The sequence below is a fragment of the Neopsephotus bourkii genome, unplaced genomic scaffold (assembly GCF_033783945.1).
Source record: "Neopsephotus bourkii isolate Nb327-2 ecotype Australia unplaced genomic scaffold, CSIRO-AGI_Nbou_v1 NB_479, whole genome shotgun sequence".
NCBI lineage: Eukaryota > Metazoa > Chordata > Aves > Psittaciformes > Psittacidae > Neopsephotus > Neopsephotus bourkii.
This window is the reverse complement of record NW_026900980.1, coordinates 2,519,448-2,536,545: the sequence shown is the minus strand read 5'-3', so window position 1 is coordinate 2,536,545 and position 17,098 is coordinate 2,519,448. Positions and strand designations below refer to the sequence as shown.

Here is a 17,098-nt window from a genome sequence, read left to right as displayed (position 1 = left end):
TCTTTGTTTTTAATTGACTGCAATAGAAGATGGCCGTTGGCCGCAGCTAGCCAACCAGGTGGAGGGGGAGATGAGCTTTGGTTAGGCCACCTTTTCTAGGCCTCTCTCCATATGGAGCAAGCAGTGCTGTCCTTGAAAAAGGCTGCTTGGTCATTCAGGATGCTGCCGAACAAGACTGTCATCTCCTGGGTCAGACTTGGGCGACCAATGTCCTGAACCGCCTGCATGCAGGGTTGGGTCTGCGACTTCCAGTGCACCTTATCACCTGCCGTTTCGTCCCTCGCCTGTCGCTGCAGGGCTTTGCAAGTGTGGGTAAACCCTTCGGGCCTGCGCAGTGGATTTATTTTAGGTGAGGCACAGCGTGCGCAGAACTGGCCTCACCCTTTACACCTGAGGTTTATCTGCCAGGGCCTAGCAAGCTTGGACGGTGACAGCAAAGTCCTCAGGTCGTAGGTTTAATTAGAGTATCCTTCTCTTAGATGGATGGCCTTACAGGGCTACACGAGCTCCATCTGCCCGGGTTTGAAGTTGGAGTTGTCCTTCTCCTAGGTTGGTTGCCTGAAGGCTAGTGAGCCCATCCTGCCCATGGACACACTTTGTCTGACCCTTCATTTGAGAGCTGACTGGCATGGGAGACCCTACCGGAAGCATAAGCCACCACCAGCATAACTCCCAACTTCACAAGGGCACGCAAGCTCTTTCCCCACGACAAGGGGGTGTCCGTGAAAGAGACAAGCCATTATCATAAAGTGCAAAGAAATGAGAAACTTAGCTCAGGCATCAAAGCTGATAAACTAAACCAGCGAATATTGGCTGCAAGTAAGGTGTGACATAAAGAAACTCTGAGACCAGGTGCAACAACTCTGAAAGCAAATCAGCATTGTGACGAGTGACTATTAATTCAAAACAGTGAATGCTTATCACAAATACGATTAGACACACTCTGGTCAGATCTGTTGTTATCTCAACCCTTTGTGCCCCACTATGGGCGCTGCAAAGGACTGTTGTGGTTGAATCATAGAATCATAGAATAGTTAGGGTTGGAAAGGACCTTAAGATCATCAAGTTCCAACCCCCTGCCATGGGCAGGGACACCTCACTCTAAACCATATTACCCAAGGCCTCATCCAACCTGGCCTTGAACACTGCCAGGGATGAAGCATTCACAACCTCCCTGGACAACCTATTCCAGTGCCTCACTACCCTAACAGGAAAGAATTTCCTCCTTATATCCAATCTAAACTTCCCCTGTTTAAGTTTGAACCCATTACCCCTTGTCCTATCGCTACAGTCCCTAATGAAGAGTCCCTCCCCAGCATCCCTATAGGCCCCCTTCAGCTACTGGAAGGCTGCTATGAGGTCTCCACGCAGCCTTCTCCAGGCTGAACAGCCCCAACTTTCTCAGCCGATCTTCATATGGGAGGTGCTCCACTCCCCTGATTATTCTCGTGGCCCTCCTCTGGACTTGATCCAACAGATCCATGTCCTTCTTATGTTGAGGACACCAGAACTGCACACAATACTCCAAGTGAGGTCTCACGAGAGCAGAATAAATGGGCAGGATCACCTCCTTCGACCTGCTGGTCACGCTCCTTTTGATGCAGCCCAGGATACCGTTGGCTTTCTGGGCTGCAAGCACACATTGAAGCCGGCTCATGTTCATTTACTCATTGACCAGCACCCCCAAGTCCTTTTCCCCAGGGCTGCTCTGAATCTCTTCTCCGTCCAGCCTGTAGCTGTTGTCTGGGACTGCTCCGACCCAGGTGTAGGACCTTGCACTTGTCATGGTTATTAAACTTCATGATGTTGGCATCAGCCCACCTCACAAGCGTGTCAAGGTCCCTCTGGATGGCATCCCTTCCCTCCAGCGTATCAACCGAACCACACAGCTTGGTGTCATTGGCAAACATGCTGAGGGTGCACTCAATCCCACTGTCCATGTCAACGACGAAGATGTTAAACAAGACTGGTCCCAACACCAATCCCTGAGGGACACCACTTGTTACTGGTCTACAGCTGGACATTGAGCCATTGACCACAACTCTTTGTGTGTGTCCATCCAGCCAGTTCTTTATTCACCGAGTGGTCCATCAATCAAATTGATGTCTCTGAAGCCCAGCTGGTAGCTCAGAATCATGCAGCTCACTCACTTTCCCCCTTCTTCCCCCCCTGCTTCTGGAGGGATGGGGAGGAGAATTGAAATAATGCAACTGCCATGGGTTGAGATAAGAACAGTCCAGTAACTACAGTACAATACAAAACTGCTACTACTGCCACCTATAATAATAATAAGGGAAATAAGAAGGGGAGAGAATATAAAACTAGAAGGGGAAAATGAAAACAGTAAACACAAGTGATGCATTGTACAATTGTTCACCACCTGCTAAACGATACCCAGCCCAACCCGAGCAGGGATCAGTTCCTCCTACATGACTCTCCCCAGTTTATACACTGGGCATGACTTGCTGTCTTATGGAATACCCCTTTGGCTAATTTGGGTCAAGTGTCCTGTCTCTGCTTCCTCCTGCTTCTTGTGCCTCCTCACTGGCAGAGCATGGGAGACTGAAAAGTCCTTGATCAGAGTAAGCTCTACTTAGCAACAACCAAAACACCAGTGTGTTATCAGCATTGTTCTCAGACTGAAGCCAAAACAGCCCTGCACCAGCTACGAGGGAGAAGAAAAAAAGCAACCTGTTACAGCTGAAACCAGGACAGTGTTGGAATCTAATGTGTGAGCTCATAGGCTTTAAGTCTTCTAAAGTGATTTTTAGTAGGGTATGGATAAATGCCATAGCACAGAAGACAGAGCCATTTAACTTGAGTTTATTCAGCCATCTTTCTCTACTTAACTTCAGTAAATCCCTTGGCTAAAATGCTAGGTCTTAACAGCCAGAAAACTCTCTAGATATAGAGTTGAAGGAGATATTTTTAAAAGATTATTTATGCTGCTAACAGATATTGCACACCTAAACTGATGAAGCACTATAGATTTTGATAATTTTTTTTTAATTATTTGAGTGGGATTTTTTTACTTTGATATTCAGAAATACCCCAATATCGTAAATTAATAAAAAGAAATCTTACATGTGGCAAAATTACCAGTAAAAAAAATAATTATTTTCAGTTATCACCTTTCTTAGAGACTTCATATTTTCTCACTATAACCTAAGCTTCAATCTGCAAGTTCTTTGTCTTTTACTATTGTTATCTGCTAGGTTTAGTTTATCCTGGGATAAACCTAGCAGGTTTAGATACATACTAGATACATTCATTTATCTAGTAGAAAACATTAGAATGCATTAGAATTAATGCTTGTAGAAAGCATTAATTTATCATGTTTCTTATAAAATTAAAAAACATTGCAAGGAAGATCTATGTACGACATCAGATTTCTTACCCTTTTTTGCATGTTGGAGAAGTGCCTGTATTTCATGGAGTATATAAAAAACTTCAAGTCATTGTATGTAATTAAATACATAAATTTATAGGAATTCTTCTGAGCTTCTATAGGAATACTTCTAATCTTTATGAAGTCTTCTGAATTGGAACAAACTATGAAAAAATCTAGGATGATACAGAAATACATCTTTTTATCTGTATTAGGAATATAATAATGTGGGTTTCCTGATTTTATTCTTTCCAGAGGACTTTGTCCTAGACCAAGGACATAAGTACAAAAAAAAATGTTTAATTTGGGTGTGTTTGTGTGTATATGCATATATACACAAATATAAGTATACAAAATCTGAATAAAAATATATTTGTGTAAAATAAATATTTTTTAATTGTGCATTCCATAGCAGAAACACTTTTATCAGTCTGTAGGTTTGTGTCTTATTTTAAGGGTGGACCTTTTTAGTCATATGCACTGTATGAATTTTAGCTTCCACATTCTAAGTTAGTTTTGTGCACTCTTTACATAATACGCCTTTTTTTTTTTTTAAGGTTAATTACATTGTGAAGCTATATATTGGATTCAGAATATGTAGAATCAGTGATGACGGGGTTATAAAAAAAGCAGATCACCAGTAGGTCTAAATGGCAGATTTCTTTAAAAAATCAAAATACAAAACACAGTTGACAGTGCCAAATTCTGCTTATGTATACTGATGCAAAATCTATTATGTTCCTCTGAAAGTAAGCCTGACAGAATTCAGTGCAAAACGGAGACTGATTCAGTGTGAGGCTGGCTAATATGTTAAATGAAATTTGAGAAAGCCCTATTATGTACACTTCATTTTTGTTAAAGTAGTTTTAACTCAAAATTACACTTTTAGAGTTCAAAAACATACTTATTTATTCCTTGATGGTGAGCCTTACATAGATAATTTGAATATTTTGTGTATTTTCCTACTAACCTTTTGATTCTCAATCCCAGTGCATTTTATGTTGTCCATAAGATACTCTATATTTAATTCAAGCATCTTCCATGGCATATTTATGCTTAGTTTGTTAAGGCTTTGTACCTTTAATTGCTCTAATTCATTAGATCACAAGATTTGAGTCTTTGTCCTTGTTCATCCTAATCACTTTTACTTTCCTTGTTTTCCGTGGAAGCTGCAGGAGAGTATGAGTATTTATTTTCAAATTCTAGTCAATATCAGAAGTTTTGCATGTGTGAAAACGACATCCTATATATAATCATGTTCTTAAGCCAGCAAAGTCCTTCATCAGGTAAAACTGATCTATCAGAAAAGTCCTTTTCTTGGTACTACTAATTTCTTAACAAAACCAAAAAAACCCCAAACCAAATAAATTATAAGTTACATTTCCAAAATACTCTTTTGTATCTGTAGGTTTTATTTTCAGTAGAAGACTCTCTCGGGTAATGTTTCTATGATCATAGTTGAACAGCAGAGTAACTTTTTCTTTTTTTAAAGCTGGCATTGGAAGTAAGGGAAGGTGGCCTTCACTAGATACTTTTATATATATATAAATATATGTATATACATTCATATGCACTAATCAAATTCATGTGTATCTTAATATTTTCAAGTATTGCCTGAATTCTCAGAAACAGATGAAAAATGTATAATATTTTTAGTGTGCAATCATTGTAAATATTTTAATATTTTATTTTAGCCAGAAAGTGAAATTTCCACCACAGTAGAAGATTACAGTTCTGAGGTAAGACTGATGTAATGCTTTTCCTAACTTCTTTTACATGTTTACTGCAATGCTGTGCGTTGTTTCCTACAAATAAAAAGGAAAGAAAGAGCAGATGCGCTATAGACAAAGCTGTTGCATGTCATTACTGGTCTGATTAATGTACCATTAAAGCAACCACTATGTCAACTACATCATGGGATGGCTACTATAATCAACGATGCAGTAGATAATGAACTGTTGTTGTAATGATGTCATCATTACGGTTGTATTAATGCTTTGTGTTGCTATAGGAGTTGTGGCTGTGCATAATTTCTACTATTTTTCTGTGGGAAACTATTTAAGAAGTTGATTGTCTTTTGATGAGTTCCAAAGCAGCTGCTGCTCAGTAACTGGCTGGGCATCAGTCTGCTGGTGCAAGGTGGTGAGGGATTGCCTTTGGATCCCTTGTTATTTGGGGGTTTTGTATTGTTTTCCTTCATTTGTTAAGCTCTCTTTATCTTGACCTGTGACCTTTTCTTGCTTTTGCCCTTCTGAGTTTCTCCTCCATCTTGCTGGTGAGGGAGTGACTGGGGGCAGCGTGGGGAACTGACTTGGCAGACAGGGTCACCACACCTCATATTAGCATCCACTACTCATCTCTGTCATGTCAAAAGGTCATAGCATATATGGGACTTCAGTCTTGCCAAATAAAACTGTTTATTATAATAAACAGTAAACTATCTCATGCAAAAATGTGGGTAAAGAACATGAAATAGCCATGGAATATCTGAACATAGTGAATATTGTTCTAGTTTAAAAATTAATTTTTATGGCTGAACCAGTCGCTTTATGTAGTCAGTCTGGGTTTGTTTTGCAGATCTCTGTGCTAAATTTTTCTGTAAAACACACACGAAAATCTTAAAACTTGACAAGAGGGGATGAAGTAACCAAATATGTCTCAGTTGCTGAAGTAAATTTGGTGTAGCATGCTTTGTTCCTGTCTTGATTTAGCTTTTTGTAAGAGAAGGTGACTACACGCTTCCATACTAGTATTATGGCTGCCTAATGTGAAAACTGAGGGCGTATACACACTAGGCAATGTGTCCCCAACCTAATGCACTACATGGTGCAAAAGTAAAATGATTATCACAGTGGGCAGTCTAGACATGCCCTGAAAACTGGAACATTTCTCTCCCAACTTAAATGCTCTGTCTCCACTTGCCCCTTCTTCCAGCCTATTCGCTTGACCAACTCTGTGTCTGTTTTCTACCCGCTAGGTTTTTGTAAATTTTTCCATTCTCTGCAGTAGCTCCTGTCAGTCTTTTCAGCTTCTCTTGCCCATTCCCTTTTTTCCCTGTGCTTTATTTCTTAGCTCAGTCTTACAGGCTTTTTCAGCCTGTTTCTAATCTTCCTTTTCCTCATTCTGAAGACTTTACCAGCCTTTCCAACTTCATCCAAGTGTTTTTCCTTCTTTCTTCTTTTTATTGTTTTCTTTCTCCCTTGAAAACTTCTTTATTCTCTCTTCTTATGTTGGGATCCTCCTAATGATCAGCTCAACTTGTCCTAGATGAAAGCATTAGTTTTTCTTTCCAACCTCTGTTATCAAATCCCAGTTACAGTTTCCTCCATAGGTTTTGTCTCAGCCTTTTTAGTTGAATTCTTTTTCCTGCCCCTCTCTTCCCCAGTTTGACTCTTTCCCATTTTTTCCCATCCTTGTTTTTAACCAGTGTCACTTTCTTCAGGTATGTTGAGGAGAAAAAAGCATTTGCGAATACAACAAAACATTCCCTCACATTCATTATTGGCTGCTTTCAAATACAGAATACTGACCCATATGATCTGGTCAGTTGTGATCCATCTTATGGCATATGGTTTTGTGGCAAATTAACCCAAAGGAAAAAAAAAAACAGACAACTGAGACCAGCACTTTTGGAGTCAGATTCCAGTCCAGCTGCTGGGGAATGCTGAAAATGAAAGAAAGAAAAAAGATTTTTATGGAGGGGTGGTTGCAGGGTGTTGAAGTAAACTACCGGGGTGGGGGTATGTTTAAAGACTTAATATTTTTCATAGGTAAAATATGGATTATTTTGTCCAAAGAGTTGAAGTAGCAAAGAACAAAAAGAATCTGAGTTAGCTTAATATATGGTAAGATGATAAGGCAATATGTGCACACAGTTTGCCATTGAGAGTGTAGCAAATACACTTTTGAACAAGTGTTATGACCTTACTGCACCTTTTCAGACTATGCATCACAATGCTATTACTATTAAATGGAATGTACAGTATGTAAAGAATGAACCTCTGAAAACAGTTGACAATGGCATTGATGTTCATGTATTTTTATAAGTGAGAGGTATTTTTTATATATATATATGTGTGTGAAATGAAATATGACTAAGAAATTTTGACCACTTCTGAGGTTGTAGGAAGCAGTGTTAGAGACTGATCACAGAAGTTCAAGAAACACAACTTTGCACAAGGAGACACAATACAGAAAAGATGGACAGTGCTTCATAGGAATTGTAGATATATTATGATTTTGAGTGTTTTGGTGTTAGTATCAGTCAGATTAAAAGTTCTCATTTTAAAATGAATTTTCACATCTAAACACTTAACTTTAGGTTGCTTTATTCTTCAAAGATTTCTGTAGGTGTCTACAGAGTATATTAGGGATCAATTTTTCAGATACTAAAACCAGTAGAATTACAGCCAGATTGCCTTCTGAATGTGCCTTTTAAAAAGTTGCAGATTTCCTCCAAAATGCAATGAGAGATGCATTTCTAGGTGCTTCTTTATTCTCATTCCTTCAGAAAGACTTTTTACCTCCCTGGGAGTTATTTTCTAAGACATGAGTAGGCAACACAAAACTTGTGAATAGTAACACATGATACTAGATCTATTGAAGAACAGATTCAGGTGGTGAGAGTTGCTGTCCTTAATGAGCTCTTCTCCATTCCAGTTCATTACAATTGATTGGCATCTGCAGTGAGGAAACAACCTGCTTAGGAATGCATATATTTTAGGAACTGAATTTTCAATACGTTTCATGGTAGTTGTAACGATACTTTTATTACTAAAAGCTATACTTACATTAATGACCATCCTGTAGATAAAGTGTTCTGAAGCCTTTTTTTAGTTGAAGAAGTCGAGAATAAATTTTTTTCTGTAATAACACAATTACAAAGTTGTATGAAATCTTGAGCTTACTTTTTTCAGATACATGCCCTCCTTTTTGAAATACTAAGAAACAACATATTCATAGAAACATAGGCCACATAGACTTAAATGTAGTTATGACTAGCTATTTAAGGTTGTGGTCTAAATTCAGAACTAAGCGAAGTTAGGCTTTTTCCAACAGTTAGAATTTTTATGTTTTTTTTTATAACTGTGTAAGGTAAAATTGCCCATTTTCCATATGCCTCAATTTTACAGTGTAACTGAAAAACTGTTCCACCTGATTCTTTTGTTTGTTTGTTTTTCTCTTACTGACTCTCTTATCAGCTTGCAAAATGTACTTCTGAAAAGATAGTCAATATGAAGTCTACAAAAAAGGGGATTTTTTTAAACGTTAATGAAATTCTATACCTGAACCTTAACCACTATGTAAAGAAATCTTCTCTTGTGTGCTATTAATATACAGAAAAAAATACTAAGCCAGAATATTTTAAAAAGACATCAGTTGTTATCCTTCAGAAGTTACTAATTTTAGTTACATGACTGTAATTACTTTCATCACATACTGAAAGTGGTTTTAATTTATGGATTGCACTGCCCTTTCTTCCCCCCCAAAACCCCCCCAAAAAACAACACCCCAAAACAAAGCAAATGCAAAAAAAAACCCCTAAATCACATACCCCAGCAAAACCAAAACAAACAAAACCCACCAAACAGAACTGAAACTCATTTTCCCAAGTTGTCCTAATTGTTAATTTTACCTAAGTTTCATATAGTCTGTTGTGACATAACTAGAAAATTGAGGAGATACTAAGAACATTGACAAGTGGTGTTGGCGGTCTAAGTATTAATTTTTGTGAAGGAATAAAAGGGGGGGATGACAATGACATGGCACAAAACAGAAGGTAAAATTATTAGTCTATTCCAGATACTGCTGTGTGTTTCTCCTACCAAATCAAAGCAATTTTTAAATCGGTGTTTGAACGGTAGATTTATGAGAGCATGAATTTTCTATTTAGAAAGGAAAATCTCTGTAGTATTGGCATTAATGTTATAAGTAGTTACACATCATATATTAGTACTGATATTTCTGAGGTACAGTTTCATGTCTTCCAACGTCAAGGAACATTAAAAGGAATAGTGGTTTCATAAATTTCATCCTGACCTCTGGTGGCAATTGTCATGAATTGCTGCCTTAATTCAGTGATGGAAGTTGGTTTTCATTATGCTTCTCTGGAAGATTCATTTATCTTAAACATATGTATTTACTGATGCAATATAAATTATACCTTTATTTTTAGCTAATAGACCACAAATTATTTTTTGCTTTGTATTAGTAATTGATATCTCTGTGAATTACTTTGAAAGTACAAGCAAGGAAGAAAAGTCAGACAGAATGTTCTTTGAAGGACTTCCATAACTTTCATGTATTTTATTCACTAAAGAAGTTGCTAATGTATATCTAATTTCTTGTTAAGTATAGCTTTTTATTACTCTTTGGTTTCTTTACACAATTGTATCCAGAGCTCATGTTATTCTTTGCTTCCATTACCTTAAAATGCTATGCAGTTTGATTGTTTTTTAAATGTTTAATTATTTGCTGGGGAGTGTAACTAAGCACATCAAAAGCCATTAAGGCGTAAGGAGATTTCAGCGTTAAAGGTAAATTGCAAAGTTTTAAAAGAAACTATAAGAATCTACATCAATAGTACTTACAGGCTTGCAGAAGATCTCTGTATGGTTAACCTCTGGAACCATGAGACAAAACGCAGATGTCCAGTGGGCCTTGTCTAGATATCTAGTAACACAATATTGCAGATAAGTGAACAATTAATTTTAAACTAAGATGTTTTGGAGCTAATAACTCAGCCCCAACTCTTTGTCTGCTCTGACACAGCAGAATTTTTGTCATGCCAGTAGTTGTGAGGGTCCTCGTGAGGCTCCCTTCAGCACAGCACCTTGCTGCAGTGGTCTGACTGCTTTATCTGTAGATTAGAGTGCAGTTTATTGTCTTGCCATGTTTCAACTTGTACTGTACCAGGAGGCATAAGGCATTTGAAAGGAGAAAGTATTAGATGAGAAATAGCATGGACTACCGTGTTACTGTGGTTCTCTTTCTGTGATGTCTAAGAGCTCCTGTGAAATAAGGTGGCATTTATGAAGTTCCAGACAGTTTTCTTGAATGCAAAATCCCTTTTATAAATGAAAGGTCTTTTGTGGAAATTTCAGCTGCTGAGAAGTCTGGAACATCTAATGAGATAAGGCTTTTATGTCTTTCCTAGTACCTCTTGTTGTAGGGCATCTAAGAGTCTGATTGTTGCACACAGAAATCATTCACAGGAAGAGAGGAGCATGTCCACTGGGGTAGATGACAAGAATTATACACTACATCTTAATCAGTTAAGCCTAAGTAAAATGGGAGTTAAAAGGAAAAGAACTATTTTATAATAGAGTTTCTTTTAATTTAATTGTGTTATTAGTCTGGGACATGCACCAAAATTTGAATAAAGACATTGATGCCAGGCACTGTGTAGAAACTTGTATGCCTGAATGTGGGGTGAACATCTGGCTATACACAAGTGAAGTGCTGTGCCTCTATCAGCAGCCTGCTTTTTGCTGCAATTTTTTTTTCAATTCTTTCTAAAATAAGGTATTAATCTGTCTGTGGTGTTTTCCTTTTTACTGAGGAAGTCAGGAATTGAAAGGGCATCGTGTCAGCTCTGCAAATTCTTGTCTAATGCAGGTTTATTCAGTCTCTTAATACAAACTCAATGACTATATTGATCCCATTTACGACAGTGTAGTTATTGATTTGGTCAGGCATGTTAGTCCTTTGTAAGTGAGCCCTGATCTGGACTATGGCAGATACCTGAGCAGTATAGCTTCTTATTTTGATGCAAACATAATGTTTGGGTCTGAAATGCTATGATGCCTTTCCATCTCTAGTACCATTTTTTTTCTTTCAGGCTCTGATGTAATAAAGAGCTCTGAGGGTAAATACAGCTGTTCTTGCTTTTTCATTTTTAAACATTGGTCTGCTGTTTTAAAATCATGCCTGCCTGTCTTGTGGTTACTCACAAGTACACAGCATATTATTTTCATTTGATTTGGATTTTTGTGATTTTTAAGCTGTAATTGCTACTTTGGCGTGTACTTTTGGAGATTGATACCTATTTGTTTGTGCAATCTATAGAAACAAAATTCTTACAGGAACTGAACGGGTTGCAATGCTAGGTGAGTGAAAGAGGATTCTTTTCAAATGTCTTATATTGAATATATAATTTCTGTTCTTTTTCAATTTTTAATAAATTCCTTCACATTGAATGTAAGAGTCTATGGTACTGTCGTTCATCCACTATTGAGAGATTGGTGACTTTCAGAGCAAATCTTGAGGTGTATAAATATCTTTCAGAAGCATAAATATGTTTAATAATATATAGAAATAGTAAACAATTTAAGATGCAATAATACTGCATTTTAATAATTTTAAGTATAAAGCTTTGCATTGAGCTTTAAATCTGAAAACCTGTGTTTAATCTAGATGTTTGAATTGGTAATATGGTTTTTGTTCTTAGTATTTTTGCAGTTTGGGGTGTTTTACCTGTTACCTATGCTTACTTTGATGCAATTTACAGTATATAAAGCTATTCTGTATTTCAAATTGAATAAATCTTTGTAGCATAAAATTACAGTGAGTCTGCATAAATCACCGTATAAGATTCAAAGGAATGGAAAATAGAAATCAAGCTTTATTTCAGATAATAATGTATTTAGAAATTGTCTTTACACAGGTAAATGGTTGCAGTTTTATGACAAGAACAGCTTTACCTGCAGACTTAATCAGGGTACAGTACTGCAAATTGAATCGTAATGCTGATGATGAATACTAAAAACCTTTGTTTTAAGCAAAAACTGTGTTGCTAATACTTTATTTTCCATGCTGTGCTATGCATCTGCAGTTTGCTATATATTAATAGCGTGTATTGTTAAACTTGAAATGCAAAACAATTTATTACTTCTGTTAAGGCTAAGATTATGAAACAGCTTGCAGAAACACTTTATGTCAGTGCTTTCAAGGTGTGAATTATACTAACAAAGGAGGTTACCATGGCAATAAGGTCTGTGATGCTGTATTGTATGTTAATGTTCTAAGGTGGCATTTGATACTGAATTTGACATTTGAGTTTACTTACTGTGATAAAGCATAAAAAATGGCGTGTTAAGGAACTTGGATTGATTTAGGAAGAAGACTTTGGAGTTGGAGAGATCTGTTCTGAGCATGGAATGCAGCACTCTCACACGCAGCTAGAGGTGATGGAGAATGAATTGGCTGGGAAACAACAAGAGATTGAAGAGCTAAGCAAAGAGCTAGAAGAAATGAGGGCAGCATATGGTACAGAAGGATTGCAACAGGTATAATTACCTTATGTTGCTTTCTACTTGCTACTCGGTTACATGTAAAAATGCAAAACATCACCTGAAAGAGTTCACACTTAATGGTAGCTGTTCAGAATGCAGTCAGTGTGTGATAGAGAATTACACATAATTTCAGTCAATCGCATACCATGCACTCTGTTGCTTTGCATGGCATTTCCACTGTGTGGTGTTTTTCTCTGTATTATGTGACTAAAATTCCAGTCTTCTTTCCAGTGACTTTCTTCAGATCGGGCATGGAAAGACTTTTCTTCAAGAAAAGCCCAAATTCTTCGCTAGTTGTGCAAATGCTGCATTTTTTTTAATACCTTCCTCCAAGGTCAGAAATTCCCCAGGTTTTACTTCCCAAAGAATGATGTAACTGAGTTGATCCTTGAACCAAAAAAGTGTTTGTATGTCAGACTTCACAGTCTGAAATACAAGGCAACTGTGCCAGAATTTTTTAATAAATATCCAGTAACTTTAGATTACAAGAAAGTATTTCTTACTTTAGAAATACCATTGGAATTTAAAATTAGGTTTTAAAGTAAAGACTATTCTTCCAGTTTAAACAAGTGTTGCAATGCACTGAAGTTAATGCTTTATCATGCTTCATATCTTACTTATGTCTATCTTTCAATTTGGATTTAGGTCATGTCATTGTGGTTTTTCTGGGTTTTTTTGCAAAGTACTATAGAAATCAAAAATTGTTCTACTGTTCAGTCATTTTTCACTGTTGTTATTGCATGGTTTCAGTTTTTTCTGCTTTCATTTGTATTTTATCTGTGAAATGGATGACATGTTTTCCACCATGCTAGAGTGATCTTTGATTGCTCTGGAGGAGGTGATTTATTGTTCCTTTGTCCATTGGTGAATTTCTGGTGTTGCATTTTAAGTCAAGCTTAACTTCTAATTACTGTGTCTTGTATCTGTTGTGCTAAACATAATAGTCATAGTCTAATAAATAACATAAACATAATTCTAGATTCCACAATCATGGCTAATGTTTTTAGTGAAAAAGCTAGAACTGAAAATGTTTGCATTTTTTTTAATGTCTGATTACTATTTTAAAAATAAATTTAAACAAAACAGGCTATGGTACAATAATACTATAATATTTGCAGCATATTTTTTGGATGGTGATGGTACAATGCATAATGTCTCAGTTGAGAAATGTTTATGGTTTATGTTTCAGAAGACACAAAAGGTTTTTAAATAGGGAGTGCAAAAGATGTGTTGTGTGCTTTAGTTCTGCCTGTTTGTTAAAAAAATTGAATTTAAAAAGTTGAAAATTACTGTCTAACAATGTGTGGATGGGAACACATAAAGTTACTTAGTCAGTTTCATTGAACAGATGTAAAAGGGGGAAGGTAGGACACACGTGTCTGATCCGTTCCTAATTTTCTCTGTTATCACAAGCATCTAGTATTTCCACTAAGTCCATGCTTTTAAAGTAGGAGCTCACTGCAGTGTTCTGGGAAGAAATTTAAAAAAATTCATCAGATTCTTTGCATAATTTGGCTTGTTTTAGCAACTTCTGTTTTGTATGTCCCATTAAATATTATCCCTGTCCTCTCAATCAGTAAACATTATCTGGAAGCATTATAATTTCAACTTCAAGACTCAGGATATAACCTGGAGAAAATTCTTTGTAGGGGCGTTGTTAACAAAACTGTTACAGAAGATGAGTGATGAACTGAGAAATTTGCAGTACATAGAGGTGAAGTTTCCACTAGCTTTAACAGAGTTCAGATTGGCAAAGTGAGTTTAAATTAACGTGTCTAAATAATTGCACATGAAAATAGGCCCAACTAATATTGTAGAATTTCTGACTGCCTGAGTGTAATGCTACAAAAAAAATAAAACACTTGCAAAGGATTTTTCCTGTACTTTTATCATTGCTTCATCAATTCCAAAAGTTTAAACTGTTAAGTTCACTGTATCGGTTTTGCAGCTTGAGCTGATTTTCTCATGTAGTTGTGAATAATTTCTCCGTGTTCACAATGTAGGATACTGCCTTGTATCTATTTAGTATGATGGATGCATTTATTGCATTCTTGGTGAGAGATGAATGTACATGAGTAGTTGTACAAAATTGCTGAAACACTATGAATAGATACTCTGGCTTCATTATGTTGGTTTGCGTATGTGGCCACACTTTTTAGTTATCATATTTAACCAATCCTCTTAAAGGTTCAGATTTTGTTCTTTCATAAATATAGTTTATGGAGAGGTCATATATTATTAAATGAGGGGGAAAGTTTGTTTCTGAAATATTTATAAATAGAATTTGTGAGTGTAGGGGCAATATGCTCTAGTAGGTCTGTACAACTTCTTTTAAATGGAGAGGTTAGGGCATATTCTTACTTAGCTAGAATAAGTTAGTTCTGTTTGGGTGGGGTTTTTGTGGCTTTGATGTGTACTAATAGTTTAAATATTGTCTTTTGTAGCTGCAGGAATTTGAAGCTGCTATCAAAAAAAGAGATGACATTATCACTCAGCTCACTACTAACCTACAGCAGGCACGGAAAGAAAAGGATGAAACTATGAGGGAGTTCTTGGAGCTTACTGAACAAAGTCAAAAACTGCAAATTCAGTTTCAGCATGTAAGTTACAGGACTACAGATAGTTTCTGGGGGGTTGTAAATCAGTGTCACTTGGGAGGGTCCGTAAATGGCTACTTCCTGCAGAAACAAATTTCTGTGCATTCCTTTAAGAATTGGTCTCATAGTACAGATCAGCAGTTACTTTACTGGCCCTACAGCTGTCATTATAATACCTGATTTATTGTACTAATTCACTATAAAATAATAAAGATTAGTCTGCTTTCTTTTCTTGTATGTAGTAATTGCTTCTGGTAAGTGCTGGATGATAGCAGTTATCTTAAGGAAGAGCACTTGTGTAATTAGTTCTCAGAGCTTTGAGCAGAAATCCACCCTGTTCCCTTTGAAATCAAAGCAGTCAGCCATCAACTTTGGTGGGCCATCATTTCGTGCTCCAGTCCTTCCTATATTTTTAGGTAAAACCTGCCTCTTGCAGTGTTATTAGAAGGTAGTTTAAATAACACAATTAAGTTTCAGAGAAGGATTTGTTCTAGAAAACACTGGTGTTTGACATGCTGTGGACACTTAATCTGTGACTAAAGTTTATAGTGTTGTAGTTGAATTTTGTAGTATTTTATGCTGATTAAGCACTTTATATTGCTTTTTTTGAACTTCAAGTGGGTTATATTCTGAAGTCTGAGTATTTACTATTAAAAATCTGATTTTGAGGACAGCACTTAGAACTAGTTCATTTTACTACTTAGAAATGTTTCTGAGACACTGCTGTCCTGTGCTAGCTCACCATAAAACAATTCAATTATTAAATATTTTCCATTGGTTGTCCATCCCAAAAGAAAAAGCATATTTCAGTTCCTCCTAAAAGAACTTGCAAAATTTTGTGATAGTTTGTATGTAGTGTAAGCTGTTTCTGAAAAACTTGATATACTTTATGTTTGGGTTTTTTTAACATTTAAGTTGCAGGCAAGTGAAGCCCTAAGGAACACCAGCCATAGTTGCACAGCTGCTGATTTATTGCAAGCCAAGCAACAGATAATATCACATCAGCAACAGCTAGAAGAACAAGAATATCTGCTGAAGAATTACCAAATAAAGAATGAAGAATTTGAACTGCAGATTACGCATCTTCGAGACAAAATCACCACATATGAAGTGGTATGTTCCGTACTAGAAAGATCTCTCTTCCTAGACTGTTTTTCTTTCCAGGATTTTCTGGTTCCATTGAAATGTAAGGGTCAAAGCAGAGATTGTAAGTGTGAGTGTGCAGCATATAATGCATACAAAGATCCCAATTTTTTAAGACCAGTTCTGTCAACTAGCATTTAATATGTATATTATTTAAAAATGAATTTTTTATGTCACTAGTATATATTGTGTTTTAAAAACTGCAGAAATATTTACAACAAATTATGAAACTGTATTGTGTATTAGAATGCCTTCATGAAACTACATTCTTTTCATTTTTTTCCCTGACAAAATAACCTGCTTGAACAATCTTTTCTCTTAAGAATAAATTATTTTCTTCATATTCCTTTTTTTAATTATCCTTTATGGAAAATATCTTAAATCATAGAATCAATTAGGTTGGCAAAGACCTTTAAGATCATCAAGTCCAACCATTGCCTCAGGATTGCCAAGACCCACCACTAAACCATATCACTGAGGACAGTGACTAAAAAAAATTGTCATTACCAGTGACAAGAGACAAAACTTCCAGTAGGTTGCAGCACCTACTACAAAAAAATTTTGTTTTAAGTAACAGAGCACAACTGGAAAAAATAGATGTGATTATTTTCTTTTTTGACCTTTTTTTTTTTTTTTTTTTAAGGGATGAAGTGAGGGCAGGGAGGCAGGGATTGTCC

General features: G+C 36.5%; 1 protein-coding gene across 6 annotated transcripts in view; it reads left to right on the top strand.

Annotated features, from left to right (window-relative positions):
- Nucleotides 1–4,982: 4,982 nt before the first annotated feature.
- The window catches only part of AKAP9 (A-kinase anchoring protein 9), a 78,734-nt gene continuing 66,618 nt past the window's right edge, over nucleotides 4,983–17,098 (top strand). For 4 of the 6 annotated variants that reach the window (XM_061350120.1, XM_061350116.1, XM_061350119.1 and 1 more), the window contains exons 1-5: nucleotides 4,983–5,127; nucleotides 12,054–12,107; nucleotides 12,505–12,675; nucleotides 15,126–15,281; nucleotides 16,194–16,391. In XM_061350120.1, the coding sequence (XP_061206104.1) occupies nucleotides 12,072–12,107; nucleotides 12,505–12,675; nucleotides 15,126–15,281; nucleotides 16,194–16,391 (561 nt within the window). In that variant the 5' untranslated portion in view covers nucleotides 4,983–5,127; nucleotides 12,054–12,071. The remainder of the gene's footprint in view (nucleotides 5,128–12,053; nucleotides 12,108–12,504; nucleotides 12,676–15,125; nucleotides 15,282–16,193; nucleotides 16,392–17,098) is intronic. The other 2 variants (XM_061350118.1, XM_061350121.1) reach the window with 2 other exon arrangements.